Raw genomic sequence first — 20,237 nt, forward strand, 5'->3', positions numbered from 1 at the left:
TACAATTATTATACACCCTGCGGAATCATGAAACTGAAACACGAGCTAACTATGGGATTCCAACCATTGCTAAAAACTTGTTTATAAATCTTACCGAGAATATTGTGAAAGCATTCTTTTATGGTTCAATTGGCCTTGGCCAAATTCAAAGCCAGGACACGAATTAATGACATTCAAAAGAAGAGGAGGGATTCTTACATATGGAGTGGTAATTTGTGTCAGAAAAATGGCTGATATTAATAAAGAAGGGGGAGATTTGGGAACGTGACAATGGGGGTCGGAAAGCCTCCTGGTTGGTGATAACATCAGACTCTTAACGGTGAGGTCATCAGGAATGTAAAGTGGTTAGAGGAAATAAAGAAGGGGGATTGAGGCAACGCCCTGCTGTCTGGGGTTGCTTGTTTTCCCCTCTGTTAAGGCACAAGGCACGGAAGTTGCTGGGGGGGTTGTTGGTTAGAACTGTTAACATTTATTGTTTTATGTTATATGATAATAATATTATTAGTGTGGTTTCAAGGGTTAATGAAACGCGGGAAAAGCAATCCCGTTTTGTTGCTTTTGGGAACCTTGTGGTGGGCAGAGCATGTGCAGAAGAAGAGGGAGACAGTCGAAGCCGCTCCTGCAGTCTGGAACAAAAGGTTGCTAATGGTGATGGGGAAACCATGAGCCTTTCACCCACAAGGACCACCACAAAGAGAATTCTAATATGAAGCGGGGATAGGATATCCATATGTATAGGCGTACTTGGGTTTCTTGTAAATATGTAACAGCAATGTCCTCTATATATTTGGAAAGTTTGACGGTTGGGTGCGCGTGCTGGTAGAGCATAGACTCCCCACGCACCCAGCGCTGTTTACTTGCCTTTTATAAATATTCTTTTATGTTACTAAATTCAGAGGGAGTTGAGACTTCATTTATAACATGATGAGGTTGCATCATCGGTTGTGAAGGTAAAAGGCAGTCGGTTTTGACTGTAAAAGGCAGTCGGTTTTGACGGTAAGAAGACGTTGGGATTGATGGTAAGAAATTGTAAGAAGTTGTTGGGTTTTTGATGGTAAGAATTCGTAAGACGTTGTTGGGTTTGACGGTAAGAAGTTGTTGCGTTTCCATGGTAAAAAGGTTGTCGGATTTTTTGGTAGGTTTAGTCTGAGTATTGAAGGCTTCCAGCAGTAAGCTCTGCATCTGAAAGACAAAGGGAAGAAATGTCATTCCCTGCTGTGATAGTCTACATGGAACTGTCTGGCTTACTGGTTTTCTTTCCAAAGAGAGAAGTCACAACCCTGTACACGGATTGATCTGCTCTCTGACTACAGGGCTGAACTGACTGGAGAAGGCGGCTTCCAAAGCCCTCCCATTAAACGGACTACATTTGAATTCTATGCTAAAATTGGTGAGCTGTACAGAATAGTAGGACAAAGCTACCTGCTTTGATAGCAAATGGTTGACCTTAGGTAAGTTACAGTCATTTGAAGGTTTGACTGGACGGCATCCTTGGTTTACTAGTGATCAAAGCTGACCAAATCCTAGCCACAGAACAGAAGCGTTCACTAACTTGCTAGAGAGAGCACTTAGGAATGCAGGAATTTAACTGCTTTAATGCTGCTCTTTCTCTCACGTATCTGCAATTTCCTTAAATCACAAATTGTCACTAGCTATCCTTGTTCATTTATTCAAAGGAACATGATTCTGGTTGAAAAGGCACTCTAACAAGTCCTCCGTTGTTCCTAGTCTGTCCCTAGCTTCTTTGAGAGGTTCAATACAGTAGAAAATTAAAAATAATAAACTAGCAAATAATTAACGTGTGGAAGTGGTCTTTTTTTCAGATTAGATTCCACCATTCAGAAAATCCTGCTTAAGAGACATTTTTTCTTTGCTTTGAAAGACTGACCTTCCCCAAAAGGAAACTAATTAGTATCTTCAGGCTTGACGAAATACTTGAATTCCTCAATTTAACAGAATTGCTTTGCACAGCCCTCCTATCCTGCTTACCTTGCAAGCAGTGTATCCAAGTGGGGTGGGTACTGCTGTATTTATCAACGAACATCTCTTTCACGTATATAGCCCAGGGATCCCCATGCCCCGCACTTGTGTAATGCATGCAAGACGTTGACATTCTTCCTCTACTTTGGACTGGTTTAGAGAGAACGAGTTCGCCATCTGCTGGCCAGAGAATTCACTGAAGCCCGAAGAGCAGTAGAGCAGAGGCATTTTCTTCTGTGCTCTTCCTGATTTTTCAGCTAGAAGAGATACTTCCAGTCTAGTACAATCAGGATTCTTTTGACATTAGTATCGTAAAAAGTCCATTTTTGCAACACTGGAATTTGAAAGACCTCCGTTCAGTCCCTAATTTTGTTCTTGATAATGGGACAGATGGCATGAATGTTGGCAAGAATGTGTGAACAACCAGCCTCCCCTCCATGTCGTATTTTAAGATGACAACTTCTGGTGCTCCCTGTCTCAGAAAAGAAAAATGCTTGGAAACAATTGCACTCGCTCTTAAGCTTGAAGAAACTTGTCAGTGCCAGAATCTACTGACTCTGGCAATTTACTTCATCATCCAAACTGGGCAAAAGATATGAAAACCTCTTCCGAGATTTTACTTCTCCAAACATTACGTAAAAGGCATTCAGCTGTACAGCAAGAAGCTGAAATAGCTGAAGGTAGTATGTTATTCACGTGAATTGTTCAGGCAGGTTTTTTTTAGGAAGGCTGTGATTCATTAGAACATTACTAGCCTGTAAGCCTCATGGCATCACCTTCCATCTTGACTGCTAAACCTCCTTGCTCCCTACTATCTTCTTTGCCAAGATACAGCTGTCCACATTTACTTTTCCTACTTGGCTGGACTGAATTTAAGAAGGGAGCTTGCAACTCTTCCTCTTGTTTGCCACTTCATCATCAAACCAAATGAAAACCATTTGCCTTTAACCTCTTTATTTCAGGCCTTCTTTCCTAGTGGCCATTCAAAACTGGGAAAAAAATAGTCTACCAAGTGGGGTTTTTTTTTGATTTGATAATAAATCTGCAGACTGTTAAGTCATCAAGCACTTCAAGACTGTTTGAAATAATCTCGAGATTAATATAAAAGGAATTCCTCACACACGCTGCGGCCGCTTACCTTTAGTATAGTCGTTGGATGCGATGGAGCAGTATTTCTTGCTTTCGCCTGCACTGGAAGTCTTCCCTTCCTTGTAAGGTTGTTTACTGCTCTCACTTCTGCATTACTCACATGAAGAGCCATCTGGAGGATGGCATTCTTCCTTCTTCTCCCGCGTTATCTTCTGGAAACGAGGATCTAAGTGTTCCAAGGAGCCTTTTGCTTTCCTGGTGTTTCTCCTTTTTCTTCTTTTTCTTCTCCTTTTTCTTCTTTTTCTTACGCTTGCGATTGGCATTGTCAAAGTGGAGCGCACAGAAACACAAATCATGAAGTCTGAAAGAAACATGCAAGTTAAAAAGGGAAAAAAAGATGTGGCACTTGTTGCCTATATGAAACTTGATTTATTTTACCACAGGTGATGATTTGCAGCATGTCAGCTATTTTGTGGTGCTTTGTGCACACGCAACTTACTTTAGATGCAGCAAACTTAAGCCGTCAGATTGAAGGACCATAGGTCCTGGTTTGTACACAGATCATTAACAATGGCTAGCTCTGGAATATGTGCAAGCAGAAAAAATCTTTTAACCTAATCTGGAATGGTGTACGGATGTGATTCGAACTATGTGGTCCAAAGCTAGTGCTCTGACACAATTCAGCAAGAGCTTTCCTGTCTTCACTGATCAACCTAACAACATGATCCCCAGCCAGCTGGTGCTATCTAAAGAACTTAGAAACTACCAGAAAAAAAAAAAAAAAAAAAAAAAAAAAAAAAAAAAAAGACATGAGAAGCACCCAGAAAAGAATTAGGATAAAAAATGCGGAGTATGCTGGAATCCTTGCTTACTTGGAATCCTTCTCTCCATCTTTATCCTTAGACTTCTGTTTCTTCCAGAACTTGTGATATTTTTGCATTTTTTTCACCACCTAAAAGCTCCTTTTCTATCTTTCTGTCTTTCCTTTCTATTTCACTTTCACTACCTTCTGCACGGGTATATTTTCTTTTTCTGTTTCCTTCTGTTTCATTTTTCTGGCGACAGTTCTCCAAATGAGCTGACACAGGTGGAAGCACATGTCTTTCACGAGAATGTCTTCCGGAATGTTGCTGAGGTACCGAGCAACGATGCAAGCCTGCTCGGGGTGTGCTAAAGCGACGTACATCTTCCTCTCTCAAGAGGGAACCGTGAGGCCATCCGCTTTTGTAATGATAATGCTTATGTGACCTGCTGTAGTAAGTTGCAGTCGATCTGTCAAAGGCTGAATCGCCGTGAGAGAACTTTCTCTCTCTACTGTCTCCTGTCGCATGAGGTGAATACTAATCCTTGTAATAGTCGCATCTTTCCCATCTCCGTGCTTCGTCTCGATAGTATCTTTCTCTGCTCCAACTTCTTTCCCCTTTGGATCGGTAGTATCTATTGCTACCTTGTTCTGATCTTCCTCCGCTGCCAGATCTGTACTTTGAATATTTGACTGCTCTTCTGCCATTCTCAGGGCTGTTTCTTTCACGAGGGAAAGATCTGTACCTGCTTCCCTCCCAGTACTCCTGCTTGTGACTCTTTTGCTCAACAAATTCCACGCTCTGAGAACACCTCCTCTTGCTGGAAGGACCTGCTTTTTGACTCTCCTTCTCTTCACTAGGAGCATGTTCCCTCTTGCTTCGGTAATGCTCTTTCTCAGTGGTTTTAGTCTTGTCCTTTGTATCTTGGCGTCTATCTGCAATAGCTAAGGAAGAAAGATTGTTAGAGCTACATTCAGTGTCAGACTTGAGAGAGGAAGTTTGCCGCAATTTCTCACCAGGCTCACAAGACTCTTTGCCGGACAAAACATTTTCTTTTGAAATGAGGTCACGTTCTTTTGATCTTCTTGCTTTCTCCTTGTCTCCACGGTCATCACATTGGTACTGGGCGAGGTATTCATCATTCCCAGGAGATTTCGGAGGTTCCGCAACACTGCATAAAATAAAAACCCATTTCTAACTTCTGCTGAAGGACGTGAATATTAAGAGTAAAACCTTCCAACATCGAACAAACAAACAAAAACCTCCGGACTACAGGAACGCTCGCAAAGATATGCCATTTAGAAACCTCTCCTGTGATTAGGACACCTTCTTCAGCTCCCAGAGAAAGTGCTTTTTCCCCTCTTGCTTCTGAAGCCATTGCACTAAAAAAGCAAACGCATCTGTCTCCTTCCACCTGCTGCTCTGAGAAAAAAGGCATAGGGGCGAGCGGGGAACAGCCAGTGTTTCTCCAGACAGTGGAGAAAAATGGAAAAACATTCTATAAAGGAACACAAGTTCTCCTTGAGGCACCAACCTGCATCAGAGTGATATGCTCAGTGCTGTTCATTAGTTCTGTTCGTGACACTGGACACACAGTATGGAATTGTACTAATTTAAATCCTTCCATTAAATACTATTAGTAGACAGATAAAACTGTAACGAACTTCCATAAAGTCTTGTCTTAATCAGACTGTGCTCATTTTACCTCATTTCCTCTGACAAGCTGTTCAGCTGGCTGGCTGTGAAGGACTCCGTGATGACTTCTCGATTGACTGAAGGCATAGCTCCAGGCATCTGCAATTAAAACGCACAAGTCAGCAGACAAAAAAATACTATTTGTAGTAGTACTGAGGACTAGTCTTGTCAGAATGTCTCCATTAAATGGTAAGCAAGACCGCTGTGAGTTGTATGCATTATCTACACTTCAAAGATAACCCCAACTCACCCCCCAAAATCTACTTTATGAAACTTAGGAATTTTTATCTCAGCTGAGCTTAAGTTGACAAGTTCTAATGTAAGCTCAGGTCTGCAAATTCTAAGGGGATAATACCACAAAGTCTTACGATCACATGTGTGCTGTGTTTTCTCAGTATTTCACCTGAATTAGGAACACAATAAACACTCCCGAATACATCGTAGGTGAGAAATTCTCGATGGAGCAAATCTATGTTTCAAGCGATCCATTTGTTTTAGAAAAGAACATCTCAGAAGGTTTAACAGGTTCAACTCGGCAAGTGGAATCATCAAGTTTCAGTCCGTTTTCTTTAGATTCAGTAACTAACCTAATAGCACCATTTAGTGAATCTGTTTTTGGCAGCTCATGCTGGGATCTTCCTTTGTCAGCATTCTGACAGGAAGAATTGGAATGCTGCAATGTACGGACTACCTTTCCAACCAAAATTCCATTAGAGGACATTGTATTGCATTTCAAATTCCTTTGAAATAAGCCCTTTGACTCCTCCTCAGATTTTCCTGAAGATTCTGCACCATAAGGGACTGTGTTATCAGAGCTGAGTTTAGGATTTTCATTCACTGTTGGCTCCACAAAAATTTCATCAGAAACTTTTTTGTTTGTTTGCATTTGCTTCATTTGCATTACCGAATTTGTAATTGTGGATGAAGGAACAGCCTGGTAGAGATCTTCATCCTCCACAGCACTGCTAAGAAAGTCAGGCTGTGACACAGTCTGACGAGCAGGCAATTTATTGTGAATACTGATGGTGATCTTCTGTTTTCTTGACGTATCAGTCATTGAAGGCCTGGTAATTGCCTGGTTTTGAACACAGGCCATTGGTGGTGCTGAAGATGGCCTTTTTAGGGTGACACCAGTGGTCTTTGTGTCCTCTTTTATGGATCCATTTCCATTTAAACGGCTTGAATTCTGTATTTAAAAAGAAGAAATTGCAAGATGGATTAACGCAAACACTGCATGTAACATTTTGAAACACAAAACTCTCCTACTGAGTGTTTCTACAAATGGTCTTAACACCTCAAAAGAAAAACACACTGCCCGTTAAGGATAAATGCAAGTCCAATAAGCGTATTCAATTCCTGCTTTTGGTTTACTGCAGATTGGTATCAAATTAACATCATCTTTGAAAACCAGCCAAGCAACTTAACATTACCTGCTGCTATTCCCAAATATATTTATTTTCCCCTTTAAACATACCCTGAAAAGCCTGAAGTAATCGTTCTGGTGCTCAGGAATAAGACATTTAGTTTTCCCTGTCTTAGCTAAAGTGACGAGGATAGGAGAAACAAGTCCTCTTTTAAATGATTTGAGGATTAGTACACTCTGCTTAAATAGTCAAAGAGCGTAGCTCTCTGTGCTTTAGAAAGCTGTCTTGGAGCTATAAAGTAATGGAGTCGCATGGCTGCACAATTTAGCAGTAACCACTGTTTGAATGACTCTGGCTGTAGCATGAGGGCTGTGAAGAAAGCTGCAGCGTGGGAAGGAAAACAAAACTAAGATGCCGAAAACCAAACAAAAAACCCCACACCAAACCCCAAACCCACTAGCAGTTTGGTGCCGTTATCTGCCTTCCCGCTCCCCTGAATTACCTTAATCATATGAGGAAGAAGTCGTGGTCCCATAAATCCAGCCTGCTTACTATTAGCCCCCTGCTGACCAGGAGGGAATGAACAGGGATAAGATGGTGCTGGCAAGTAAAACGCACGTTCTCCAAGTGTCAAATCATAGCGCCTTCAGAAAAGAGCAGTGATCGTAGTTTAGTTTTTCTTTCAGCCTACTCTTGGATTAAATCCCATCCTATCATTTTAGAGGAACAGCTCATACGATATGGAAGCCTTCTCTACAGAAGGCTTCGCCAAGACTACAAACTGAAAAGTAGAGAACAGTCTTCCTACTAAGACTATCACTTGCACAGCAATAATTCATTCTTACACCACAGATGACCTTCATTTCTCTCCTTCTCTAAAGTAGTCAGCTACAGATAACACATAGATAGCAATTTACACAAGTGCTGCAGTTTAAGGCCAAGCAACAAAAGATAATAAACGACACAGAGAATTTCAGGTTAGACAGAACTGAATTAGACAAATAATAATCTTCTCCCGGGATAGCAAGAAAAACACTTGCAAAACAGAAAAATATCAATAACAGGAAAGTAAATCTCTTCTGAACACATTTTAAGATTTGTTATTACCTGATATAAAAAAGTATGTAAGCTTGCTGACCAAGAACTCTTTTAATGTCAGTACGCACTACTTTAGCATCATTCATCTGATACCAAAGTCCATTACCAGCCTGCAAATAAAGACAACGATTTCTTTAGGTGAATTGCACGTTTTCCAAATGAAATCACGGATAGGAACAAAATACACACATGTCAAATAAAAATATAATGAAATCTTTTTCCCTAGAAACAGTAGCTGCTAGTCATGCTTTAATTGGTTTGCCAGCACAACCTTTACCCTGTTAGAAATGCTGTTGACTTCTACCTTTACATAGCATATATAGTGTCCTGAGTGACAGCTGACACCGTGATGTACCAGCACCGCGTATAAGGCACAGAGCAGTGGTTCTCCCATTGACTGCGACATGTAGGCTCTCAGGTCCAAATACTCCGGATATTTCACCTCCTAAAGAGACATCAAGAAGATAGAAAAATTATCCCAGAGTACTTCGTGGACTAGCCAGAGAAAAACACTTCCAAAAAACACAGACTAGAATTGATTTCTAGAATATATTTCTCGAATATATTTCTTGATTCACTACAAATAAGTCTTCCCATAAACAACGGTTAAGACTAGAAGTTGCAGAGAACTGTTTCCTGATGAATCAGCCTTCTCAGAGGAAAGCATATGCTTCTTGTCAAGCGGGAACTTTATTGATATTAAGAGAAAGAATAAGCCATAGTCGTTAGTCTACAATTATTGTCTGAAAATATTAACAACTTTCAGCTTTGGGGGATGTCCCATTACGCAATGATATAGTTGCATTACAGTGGTAAATATACCTTGTTGATCTTTCCACCTGTGAAATCTGCAAATCTTTTCAGTGATATTGTGAGAACCTTGGAAGAACGGTGTATGGTAAATCTCTTGGATGCAGGAACCATCTTTTTACACCTTAAAAACAAGCAGAGATAAGTGTTTGAAGGCATCTTCTTTTTTCGCCCCCAAAACAAACTCCTTTTAATGTCTCACGCATGCCTATGCTATTTGAATGATATTTACTTGCATAATAGGTTGGTCTTCTTTCTTTTCATAAACCCATGCACTGCATGTCAGGTTTGTTAATACACAGAAGAAGGTCAATTTTCCCAACAACTCAGAGCATAGCGGGAACAGGAATCTCTCACAAAAGGGTATGACCAGGTTGGATGGCAAGGTACCATTTCTTGGTCTACAAAAGTGGCTATTTGAACTCCAATCCTGGATACATTCTTTCAGCTTTAAAGGGAAATACAAATACTGAAAGCGGAACGAGAGAGCCTTGGTCCCCAGGGCTAGAAATTGCAAATAATCTCCAACATAGGTCCACTATCAACATCAAAAATACAACAGAAGCACATGGTCATTCTACAGGAGGGAGACATTTAACAGTAGGAAGTCTTCATGTACTGAGCTTGTCTGGAAAGACACTGAACCCATCTGCCATCCTTTGAAACAAAATAGTTCAGTTTGACACATTGCCCGCTCCAAGGTAGGACCTACGGTGTAAGCAGTGAAAATTAGCCACTAGCCCAGAGAACAACGGAAACTGGGCAGTTTACATCAAGAAAAGTACTGTCGAGAGCTAATAAATAGAAAGAACAAAAGTAGCTCTTTTTGAATTCTGATGGCAAAATACAAGCCAGAGAATTGCAAACCCATAGGGAATGCCTATGAACAAGACTTCCCCCCTCCAAGGAAACAAAAATCCAAGTCTTTTATAAACTTCCACAAAACTTGTAAGTAGATCCAAAGTTTAGAGGTAGTCCAACAGAGTCATGCAACATAGAAAACTGACATCTAGGATTAAGACCTAATTCGTCAAAATCTTACTCGCTACATTTATAGCAATTCTCTCCATCCAGCTCTTCAGGTTTCACAAAGAGTTCCAGAGCTCTGCTAACAGACGAAACCGCCTAGAGCAGCGAGAAAGAAGAGCGTAAAGTCACCGTAATTCAAAATTCCAGAGACATACTAGTAGTTTATAAGAGAATCTTACTAACATACTCAAGCGATCTACTAGGAGCACTGTGAAGAAGGAGGCAGAAAGAGCATGCTCAGCATTGACCTCACCTGGAAGGCATTTGACTTTGGAACAAATACTTTTCCAGTTGCCTAGACAGCATCTACAGTGTGCTTTGTCATCAATACTGGGGACAAATTCATCAGTCTAACAATTAGATGTACATTGAGGTAGAACAACAAAGAAGTAGGACAGCATTATAATTTTTGCAGAAAGAGAATTCTTTCCCCTTAAACCCCATGCAAATGTGGAGACTATTTACATGGGTTCCACGGAAGGACAAAGTCCAATCCACTTCCTTAGCACCACCAAGCTCTTACGTTTTAACATTATATGTGGTTTGTTTTTTTAAGTTAAACAAGTTTAATTTAGAAAGTTATGCATGTACTTAAACATCATGAATTATATTTAGAAAACATCTTACCTTTATATCCAAAGTGATATCAAGAAATGCCTCATACGTATCCGAAACTGCTTTGCAATTCAAGCACTTCACTGGAAGCAAAATATAAATGCTTAACATTATGTGAAGGAGACTAACTGTCCAAATTCAAGTTGTTGACAGATACTACTTTAGACAAACTACAGACTGCTTTACTACCGACAAAAGACACAGATCAGTTCTAAGGACAGGAATATTTTTTCAAGTACCTCTCGATCTTAGAAATCCTCCAAATATTTGATGAATGATGGTGGTAGCTTGAGAAGATCTGTCCAATCTGGAAATAAATTATAATCACACCTCAGAAGATTTAAGGCACAGAGTTAACTCTTCAAAGAGTTTGATGAAAACCAAGGATGATGTAGACTTGCGTTGCTGATAGTAAATAAGGCACTAAAAGGTGCTAGAGATCATTTCTGAGAGTAAATAAAGGACTAGAAGGTGCTAGAGAATGTATGAAAGTGAACTTGTTTATGCTTACTCGGTGCTTCCGTTCAAGCACGCTTCCTGCATAGCATCAACAGTATAGCGCAAGAACTCGTGTGCGTCTTCTTGACTGCCAAAACGGAAATGTTGTCCTATTCCTAAATAAGAAGATGATAGTATTGACCTCATTTAAAAATGAAATCATTCTTGTATTTCTAAAATCTCTCTTCATTGGAGTGTTAAAACCACTCAGACACATCAAATAATTATTTGAAGATTACAAGCTATCGAAAAGAAACACATCTGAAGCCACTTACGACTGAGATTACTGATAACATGCGTGGGCTCGATGGCATCAACAGTGCAATGCAGGGCCTGGTTAATGTGAGTCTCCATCGTGCACATCATGCAAAAATCTTGTTCACGACCTGAAGAGTGAAAGAACAAAGCATCCCAGTCCAGCGAAATATCCAGAACTACAAACATCTAAGTACAATTTAAACTATAGATACAATATCCACACTCCTTGCTACATTCTATTCTCCCAAGATGCCAATGTCCCAACAGTCTTGTAACACTTCATTTCACACAACTTGACAGAAGAAAAATATCCACTAAGCCTGTATTCAAATGCATTTTGTGAAGAGAAATCTAAAAGACTACTGCAAAGTCGCAGTTGTAAAGGCTGACAGGAATGTGAACTCCACAGGCTGCAAAATGTATTACTCTCTAAAATTACTACTAAATGCATTACTGTCCAATGCACTTCATTATTCCCATGAAGCAATAAATGATCCTTTAATAAACAAACAAACAAACAAACAAATAACTAAATAAATAAAACATGGTGCATTAATTGCACTCCATATGCTATTCGGAGCCCACTGCTAATACAGTGCTCAAAGCCAGCTGCTACAGGTAAAATCAGGCAAATAAGCTTATCTCACAGAATCACTGCTGTTCTTTCACCTTCAGAGCTATCCAACAGATTCAAAATACTGTTAGAAAGTACTCACATGACTGGCTGTGCTCAAGAGAAAGCATGTAATTGGCAAGTGGGGCCGTGTAGGTCAAACACTGTAGAGTAGCATTAAGAAAACATGTGTTGCCAAGATTGTACAGGCCAACTCCAACACTTTGTGTTTCTCGCCAATCCATACAAATCTTCTCAGGTGGAAAAAGAATGCTCTGTGGCGGAGCAATTCCATCATTAACGACTGCAAGAAAGTTAAATTTAAAAAGAGATCTTGTTTGTTTGTTTCTAAGAAAGGTATTTAAAAAAATACTATTCTGCAGGAGCACCTAGAGGAGCTAGCTACAATCCAAACCAGAAAAACTTATTGCAGACAGCTTTAATACCACCAAATTCAAATTGGCTGGTCAACACAATGTTTTGGGGAAAAAAAAAAAAAAACAACTTTAGTCAACCATTTTAATTTTTCTAAGGCAAGGCTAACTGCCATTCTGTTTGTAGCACCTAATGCCAAGTTCCTCTCCATCTATAATCTTTAACCTGATTAACTCAACTACTGTTTTTTTCCTTATTATAACTTAAACCACAAACTTAGACTTGAAATTATACGGTAAAAACGTAAAAACTAGGAACTAGGAATGACGGTACCCCTACAGATACCAGATTTTTTCCTGAGCAATGTTATCCTTCAAAAAACCTGTGAAAAATGGAAGCTGTGAATAGCAACAATCAAACACTTTTCTTTGCAAAACAGAAAAGACATGGAGGAATCTGTGCATTACAAAAAGCTCCCCATATTTCTCTGTTGACTGTAAATATATCAAAATTAATTTCTGTAACATCAGTCACTTCAGTTGCCTTAGGGGATTCGCTTTTGAAGTCTTTGTTCACAGTAGTCCCCTTCTCTATCAGTGCAACAAGTAAGAACTGCATTTTCTACTTTCGCTTTGAAGAAAATGGAGACAGGATAAAATGCACACTTACTTAGATCTCTTGGGGCAAAAGCCTTAGATTTTTCAGATGATCTACAGTAAATAGCACCTCCACGTCCTTGGGCCACAGAGACTTGGCTTGAATCTTCTGCAGGCACTATCCGGCCCCAGTTGGCGGTGCGTGACATCAGTATTTTAGGACTTGGTTTCTTGGATTTGCCAGACTGCCTTGAAGAGGGCTTTTTAGGCTTTGAAGATTTGGGCTTCTTAGCTACGGTCATTGTTCACATCTGCAACAGAGACAGAAGTTCTGGCTGACGTAAGACTATCAAGAAGCATTCCAAGAAGAAAAGAGTAACGGAAGTCCTGTCACTTAATCTCAAAGAAACAGCCTTAAGAACTAAATCGCTGGTATGAATGATTTAAAAAGAATCCCCAAACTAAACACACAAAGTGAAAATTTCCATCTAAACTCTATCAGTATTACTTTTCGCTTCTGCAGAACTAGTGGCTGATGCCATTTCTTTCCCTTCCGTAGGATTTTAATCCATTACAACTCTGGAGTCTTTTTAATATAAAAATGTAGAAGACATTCTCTGAGGGGAATCAGTTATTTATTGATTTCAGGAGTTGCGCAATTATCTGTTAATTAGTACCTATGATCTAATAGATAATTGTTGCAATTATCTACTGCTGGCATTAGTAACGGAACACTATTACTTCACTGCCTGCGTTTTTCTGTTTCGTCTGCACAAAGGTACCCAGAACTCACTGCTACTTTTCTTCTGTCTTTCCAGGGCTCGCCCTCTACCTCACTGTCTACTGCACCAGTCATGAGGGGTTTGTTGTGATTCTATAATGAGCCTAGCTTTTAAATACACCTTTCATGGGCGTCACTTGGTGATAGCAAGTTAATCTGTGAGGGCTCCTCAGTCTACATCATGCGGTCGCTTTTTCCAGGTGAAAAAGCGGAGCCGTAAGTGGCAGTACACCAAAGCCCTGGCATGTTGACATCCAAGAGGAGAGATGTTTGGCCCTCCTTTTCACTCCTGGGAACCATATACCTCAAAACCCACAGAGGATGGGCTATATCTCAGAGAAATCTTGGGAAAGGAGAGCATGAAGAGCATGTTTGCAAATTCATTTCTCCCTGGGCTTCTTCTGCTTCTCCAAGAAAGACGAGTTTGAATATAACTTTGGCAGCAGTACTTCTGGTGTTTTACTCCTACCACATTTAAAACTCCTACGACAAACTGAAAAGTTAGACTAAAAAGCAGCTCTTTCCGTTCTCCTTTCTAAAGTTGCACGCTTTCCTCATGCAAAACAACAGGGGAATGTAAGCTAGAAATGGAAATGCTGAATGTAAAACAAAACAAAACAAACCTCAGCCCTCCAGGACAAAAGCCAATAACTGCTACAAAGTCCTTTTTAAAATGCTGATTAGGTTTCAAGGTGATACCGCTTTAAATGAGCGTAGTTGTGTGTCCATAGGCAGAAGCTGAATAATGACAGGATGAACTTCTATACTTCATGTTTTGTTACTGTCTTACTGTAGCACACAGGGACTTGTTACCTTTAGGGAAACCACTAACCTCATGGAGGGTTTAAAACATAAGCTAGTTTGTTATACCAAAATGACGGAGAGAACAAAGCATAAAGTGCTTTCAGATTTCTAGCACGCCTTGATTGCTATCCATTAAACTTCAGACATGTTAAACAAAACACAGTAAATAAGAAAACTCCTAGTCCCACAGCTGGCAAATTGTGTGCAGAGGTTGTAATTAGAACTTTTTTGCCTTGACGTTTTACATTTAAAATTGATTTTAAATCCATTCTATACACACTTTCCATTCCTGAAAAAACAATACGCAAACCTGACAAATGCATTTACATGAGAAATGAAGTCGTCCTTGTCCGATTGGAAGACTAAGGTGACAGCTCCTGGGCTCAGGGATAAGCTCCGATCTTCACCAGTGACAGCTCCTTTTTTAGGATTGAAAGGGAAAATGTTTCAGCAACACATCGGAAACATACTTAAGGGACAAGAAACAAAATCAAGACTGCAGTGAGAAGGAGAACAGAAAAACAATACTGGGGGGAAAGGAAAGGAAAGGAAAGGAAAGGAAAGGAAAGGAAAGGAAAGGAAAGGAAAGGAAAGGAAAGGAAAGGAAAGGAAAGGAAAGGAAAGGAAAGGAAAGGAAAGGAAAGGAAAGGAAAGGAAAGGAAAGGAAAGGAAAGGAAAGGAAAGGAAAGGAAAGGAAAGGAAAGGAAAGGAAAGGAAAGGAAAGGAAAGGAGAAAAAAAGAAAAAAAGGGAAGGGAAGGGAAGGGAAGGGAAGGGAAGGGAAGGGAAGGGAAGGGAAGGGAAGGGAAGGGAAGGGAAGGGAAGGGAAGGGAAGGGAAGGGAAGGGAAGGGAAGGGAAGGGAAGGGAAGGGAAGGGAAGGGAAGGGAAGGGAAGGGAAGGGAAGGGAAGGGAAGGGAAGGGAAGGGAAGGGAAGGGAAGGGAAGGGAAGGGAAGGGAAGGGAAGGGAAGGGAAGGGAAGGGAAGGGAAGGGAAGGGAAGGGAAGGGAAGGGAAGACCTTGATCTAATCGCCTTAAGCGACTAGGCATCATAAGCACACCTCCATCCCAAAAGCTACCCTCCTCCAAGGTGCAACCACCCCTCACTGAGCACGCCCTCGGAATTTCTTAGAGCCTGTACCTTTAAACGCAAGTGAGATCATTTCTACCAAGCACAACCAAGATATGCATGACTAGAGTCACTCAAGCTCCACCTTAAAGATAGAAAATAATACCAATTGCTTTAAGAGAAAGGGGATGTTAGGGAAGATACTATCAGGAAGGATTCCTTCTGACATCACTCGACAGGCTGAGCCTCTCACTCCCCCACCCCCACTCCATTGGGACGCCGTGGGGTAAGATCTGAACGCTTGCTTATACCAGGCGTCTCTGTGGAATCTTAGAAATCTCTAGAGTTTTGATGCTTTTTAATGTCTTAATACCTAGGCTGTGTACCTGTGCATTTCATGCATGCTAGCTTGCTTTTGCAGACAGTGAATTTATCACTGACAATCCAAAGAACCCGTGTACCTGTCGCCGTAAGAAATTGCACTTAATTGCATTCTTCCTAGCTGTGAGAGTTCTCCTTGAATGCGACTAGAGCGAGGCCGTACTGCGTTGTTGGTGAATCTGTGACCGTGATAGTTCAGCACCCTGAATCCGACGGGACCCATGACGGTCAATCGGCTACACCCCTTAACGCGACACTACTAGAGGAAGAAGATGACAGGGCTTGCATGCACTGCATTAGGCTTTGCATGTGAAAACACCCCCAAATAATTTCACATGCATTTAACGTTTTTAAAGGGAAATAAACAGGAAGGTGTAGTCTCTCTGTAAGCTACAGCCCTACATAGTTAAGGCATCAGCATTCATTCCTTTGCTTGATAGCAAAGTATGAACATACAGAAGAGTTAAATATTTTCTTTGCATTCTTAAAGGCGATTTTTCAGACTTGGGCTTCAGTTGTTGGAGTTGAAGAGATCAGTAGACATCCTTACTTTTACGTTAAGACCAAAATCTTTATCTAAGATTGTGTTATCTAACGCAACTAAACTCCCACCCCCACATGTTTTTTTTGTAACTTCGCAATGATCTTGCTGCAGTCCCACTCTGATGGTCTTTCAGTAACATGCAAACTGCCGTGGCAGATTCTGTTACAGTGCTTTTCTATTGACAGTGTGCATAACACTCAAGGTAAAGCCCCTCATTTCGCAGTGGGGACATGAAGTGTTTCTTTGGACCCTGCTGCTTCTCTTAGTACTCATTTTTTCACAAACTTGTTGAACCTGAGCCGTGCCTACCGAGCCAACGAATGCTTTGATGACACAGTATTTTTTCAAAGCAGTTTTGCTTCTTGGAGCTACAGAAGCAGCTCTGGCTACGTGATAGGGAATTGTGCTGCATTGGCAAAACCAGACTTAGCTACAGACTTACAACACTTGCTAACTCGATCTATTTCAAATCTCATTTTAACTTTAAAGGACGATCAGTTTTGTGGCTCCTGTCTTACTAATTTGCCTTGTTTTGCATGGAAGGGCAGCCTGTGAATGTTTTGCTTTATTGCATGCTTCAAAAAAAAAGGCTGAGGAAGAGACTGGAGGAACCTTTTCTATTCTATGGACTTTCCCCCGACAGTGTGGAATTGCAGGCTACTTGGATGAATGTTCGAATATGAGTAAGGGAGCAGACCTCAGCCAAAGGAGGTGGAATCCTTGCTTAATAGTAAGTATCAGTGTGGGGACATCTTTGCTTACCGGGAGCCATTTAAACTCTTCATAGAAACAAAATAAGCTGGACATCTTATGTTTGGAAAGCAGTACGGTTACACAGCTGCTAACATAATGACTTGAGTCTTCTGCTCTGCAACTTCAGGTTTTGTTTTCAAGAAGTGCATACATCAGTTTAAGCTTTGGACAAGGAGATTTGCAATGCAAATAGTGATAAACCAGAATCAGCGGCGCTGACGAGTGTAATGGTGAAATGCAGCAAATCAAGTATTCCTGCAGAAATGTGAGATTACAAAACTAGCAAGCCATGAAGCACTTTTGTTGTTGTTGCTGTTGTTGGTTGTTTTTTAAATCAATTCTTATATGCTGAAATAGCACCTTCAAGAAAATCTGTTTATCTAGCCAGGTAACGGTGTCTCCCTGTAAACAGGAAGGAAATGCCAGGAGCAGCCATACCTCTTTGCTGTCAAAATAAAGAGCAAGTCGAGGCCAACATCATGCCATAGTGCAAAGGCTTGCTAAGAAAGATCATTCTAAGAGGTCTGCAAGAAAAGATGACTTACTTTGTCATAAGTTTGTCAAATAGAATGGACGAGTTAGTAGTCGAGTACCGACTGTGTCCGACTCTACAGCTGCGGCGCAGCTCCAAGTCCCTGTTTTCTCCGTGGACTCGTCTCACAGTTTTTGCACCACCTCTACTCCTCAATGTTCTGGTGACTGAAATGCAGAAACAAAGGATTTTGAAACAGTGAAGATGGGATTCTCCTTATTTCACCGTTGCTCTTGTAAAATGGAAACAGACAAACAAAAAAGGCACCCTGAAGTGGATTGAGTTTTCTTTACATTTCAGATCAGAAGTTGGTGTCACAACCACTGCATTCCACTTCTTTATCGCTCTGCACGTTTAAACTGTCTACTTAAAACTGGGACCTGTAGGGAAATTTTTAAAGAGGCTGAAAGCTAGCCAGACAAAAACAAACGTGCAACTTTTGTTCCATGCAGGAGGGAAATCTACTCCAGTTATTTCTGTCTTGGAAAAGTGAGAACAATCAACACCTTTCTCTAAGGTGTTTTCACTCCATTCATGTCAAACTGTATCTAACAGTGCTCAAAACAAACACCATGACATTGCAAGCCTCTTCCTAAGAGGTGTATGTTTGATTACTCTGTTTATGCATGCAGCACTTCCATTTCCTGCATTAGGATCTAACAGCTCAAGGAGGGAAGAATCGTTTCAAGAGAAACACCCAAACACCACATAACTCAAACTCGTGCTTTTTAGAAAAAAGCCTGCCCATTGTTTGCCATACAGCACCCTTTGGCACAGGTTGGTTGCTTGCACTGTCATTAAAAGAGCCAAGAGGACAAGGGGAAGGGAAGAGCTACACCACTGTGCTGCTAGGATCACAGCTAAGGTTTACTTTTGTGCTTGCCAGCTATAAAACTGAGTTTGAACTTATCAAGTATCGATTTACTTTGCACAATTAGAACAGTTTGCTTTGTGCCTACCAAGCTGCAATTCACACTGCTCCCTCCCCAAGGAATTCATAAAATCTCCTATTTGCACCTACCTCTCTTCACAGAAAAGTCACTGAGGAGTGAATTCAGCTGACTACAGAAGGCTTTGGGGCCAAATGAAAGCCATGGAATGACCAAGTGCCATCCTCTTCAGTAACCAGCGTAAATAGATATCCCGCGGACTTACAGCCACTTACCTGTGTTATATTCTTTTTTTCGTTCCAATTTTGGCTTTCTCAACTGCCTACATTAAGAAAGAGGACAGGGCAGAGAAGGGAGAAAAGACTTGTTGTATTAGACCCATCAAGGATGGGAAATTTCACCATGTTTACAAGCCAGTGCTCCATGGTATACAAAGAGAAGCCTGTAGGCCTCACGCAGGATCCACATCCCAAGTCTGTTGCGTGCCATATACACGCGGTTCTGTATGTACCCACATTTCCTAGCTTGCTCATGTTGAATTCTCAAAATTATGAGCAATAGCACCCAAGTGGAAAAGATACATGTACTGGTTAGGACATGTATCCTCAGTTAGGACAGAGTTAGTTCTCCTCCTAGTAGCGGGTAGGTTGCTATGTTTTGGCTTAGAATGTGTGAAAGGATGTTTAGAAGATTGCTGATACCACCCCGATGTTTCAATTGCTGCAGAGCAGTACTTAAAACAAGCCAAGGACCTTTCGGTGTCTCACTGTCCTACTGGCGATCAGAATCGGCGCACAGCAACAGCTGCGAGGGGACAGACTCAGGATGGCCGACCCCAACTGGCCAAAGAATTCTATGCCTTATGGCAACACGCTGCACCATGGATAGGGCGGGGCAGCCAGGCTGCTAGGGGTTATGCTGGGCATTGGTCAGCGGGTAGTGAGCAACTGCATTGTACATCACTTGTTTTGTACACATTACTAGTAGCAGTACTATCATCATCATCATCATCATCATTATTATTTTCCTGTCTTAATAAACTGCCTTTATCTCAACTCGCGGGCTTCACTTTCCCATTTCTCTCCCCCATCCCAGAGAAGGAGGTGGAGGGTTGCAGAAGGGCTGTGTGGTGTTTAGCTGCTGGCCGGGTTAAACCACAACACCACCTCAAAGGGGTTGGGGAAAAAAACACATTTTTTTAGAAAAGCGGAAGACTTTCACTGAGAAGAGGGATTCTAGTTTTAAGGTACTGGTACGCCATCAGCATGCTCATAGGCCTCTGCTGATTTTAGCCGGAGGTTTATCAGGCCACAACTCACTGCACATGCTTTCTCTCTTGCTTTTCAATCTACAAATCGAACAGAGATTGAACATATAGAAATACAGTACCTTGAAAAGCGTCTTCTCTTGACATTTCCCCTCAGTATCGCCATACTTTCTTCAAAGCTGGAGACTGAACACCACAGGATGCTTTTGCTCATTGTTCTTAAACGGTGTCCGTTGAAACATTCAATACTGGGAGAAGAATAATCCTAGGGAATGAAGGAAGCAAGAATATATTTATGTGAACCACGTAGATTCAGATAAAGAAATTCTGCCTCACGCAAGTTTAATTGACCCTCCTGACTTGGTAGTGGGGCAACTAATGGCAGGCAGACACTGAA

General features: G+C 41.1%; 2 protein-coding genes and 1 long non-coding RNA gene across 3 annotated transcripts in view; all 3 read right to left on the reverse strand.

Moving 5' to 3' along the window:
* Positions 1-449: 449 nt before the first annotated feature.
* Positions 450-20,237, reverse strand: part of LOC311428181 — a 46,028-nt gene continuing 26,240 nt past the window's right edge. Inside the window, exon 4 of the long non-coding RNA XR_014687604.1 lies at positions 450-1,182. This is a non-coding gene — a long non-coding RNA (uncharacterized lncRNA). The remainder of the gene's footprint in view (positions 1,183-20,237) is intronic.
* On the reverse strand, positions 4,410-8,464 carry LOC311428216 (ubiquitin carboxyl-terminal hydrolase 42-like; the record flags this gene model as incomplete). The annotated part of the gene is made up of 7 exons (XM_084539749.1): positions 8,334-8,464; positions 8,039-8,139; positions 7,434-7,575; positions 6,472-6,753; positions 5,578-5,666; positions 4,889-5,043; positions 4,410-4,816 (listed from the first exon to the last, which is right to left on the reverse strand). Exons 1-7 carry the CDS (start codon positions 8,433-8,435, stop codon positions 4,410-4,412), a joined length of 1,278 nt encoding a protein of 425 aa, XP_084395875.1. The 5' UTR covers positions 8,436-8,464.
* On the reverse strand, positions 9,878-20,096 carry LOC311428188 (ubiquitin carboxyl-terminal hydrolase 42-like; the record flags this gene model as incomplete). Its single annotated transcript, XM_084539724.1, has 11 exons — positions 19,963-20,096; positions 18,849-18,895; positions 17,697-17,850; positions 14,736-14,827; positions 12,897-13,134; positions 11,956-12,156; positions 11,257-11,367; positions 10,995-11,097; positions 10,723-10,790; positions 10,496-10,566; positions 9,878-9,964 (listed from the first exon to the last, which is right to left on the reverse strand). Exons 5-11 carry the CDS (start codon positions 13,123-13,125, stop codon positions 9,878-9,880), a joined length of 870 nt encoding a protein of 289 aa, XP_084395850.1. The 5' UTR covers positions 13,126-13,134; positions 14,736-14,827; positions 17,697-17,850; positions 18,849-18,895; positions 19,963-20,096.

This window comes from Aythya ferina, assembly GCF_964211825.1.
Source record: "Aythya ferina genome assembly, contig: HAP1_SCAFFOLD_36, whole genome shotgun sequence".
Lineage (NCBI taxonomy): Eukaryota > Metazoa > Chordata > Aves > Anseriformes > Anatidae > Aythya > Aythya ferina.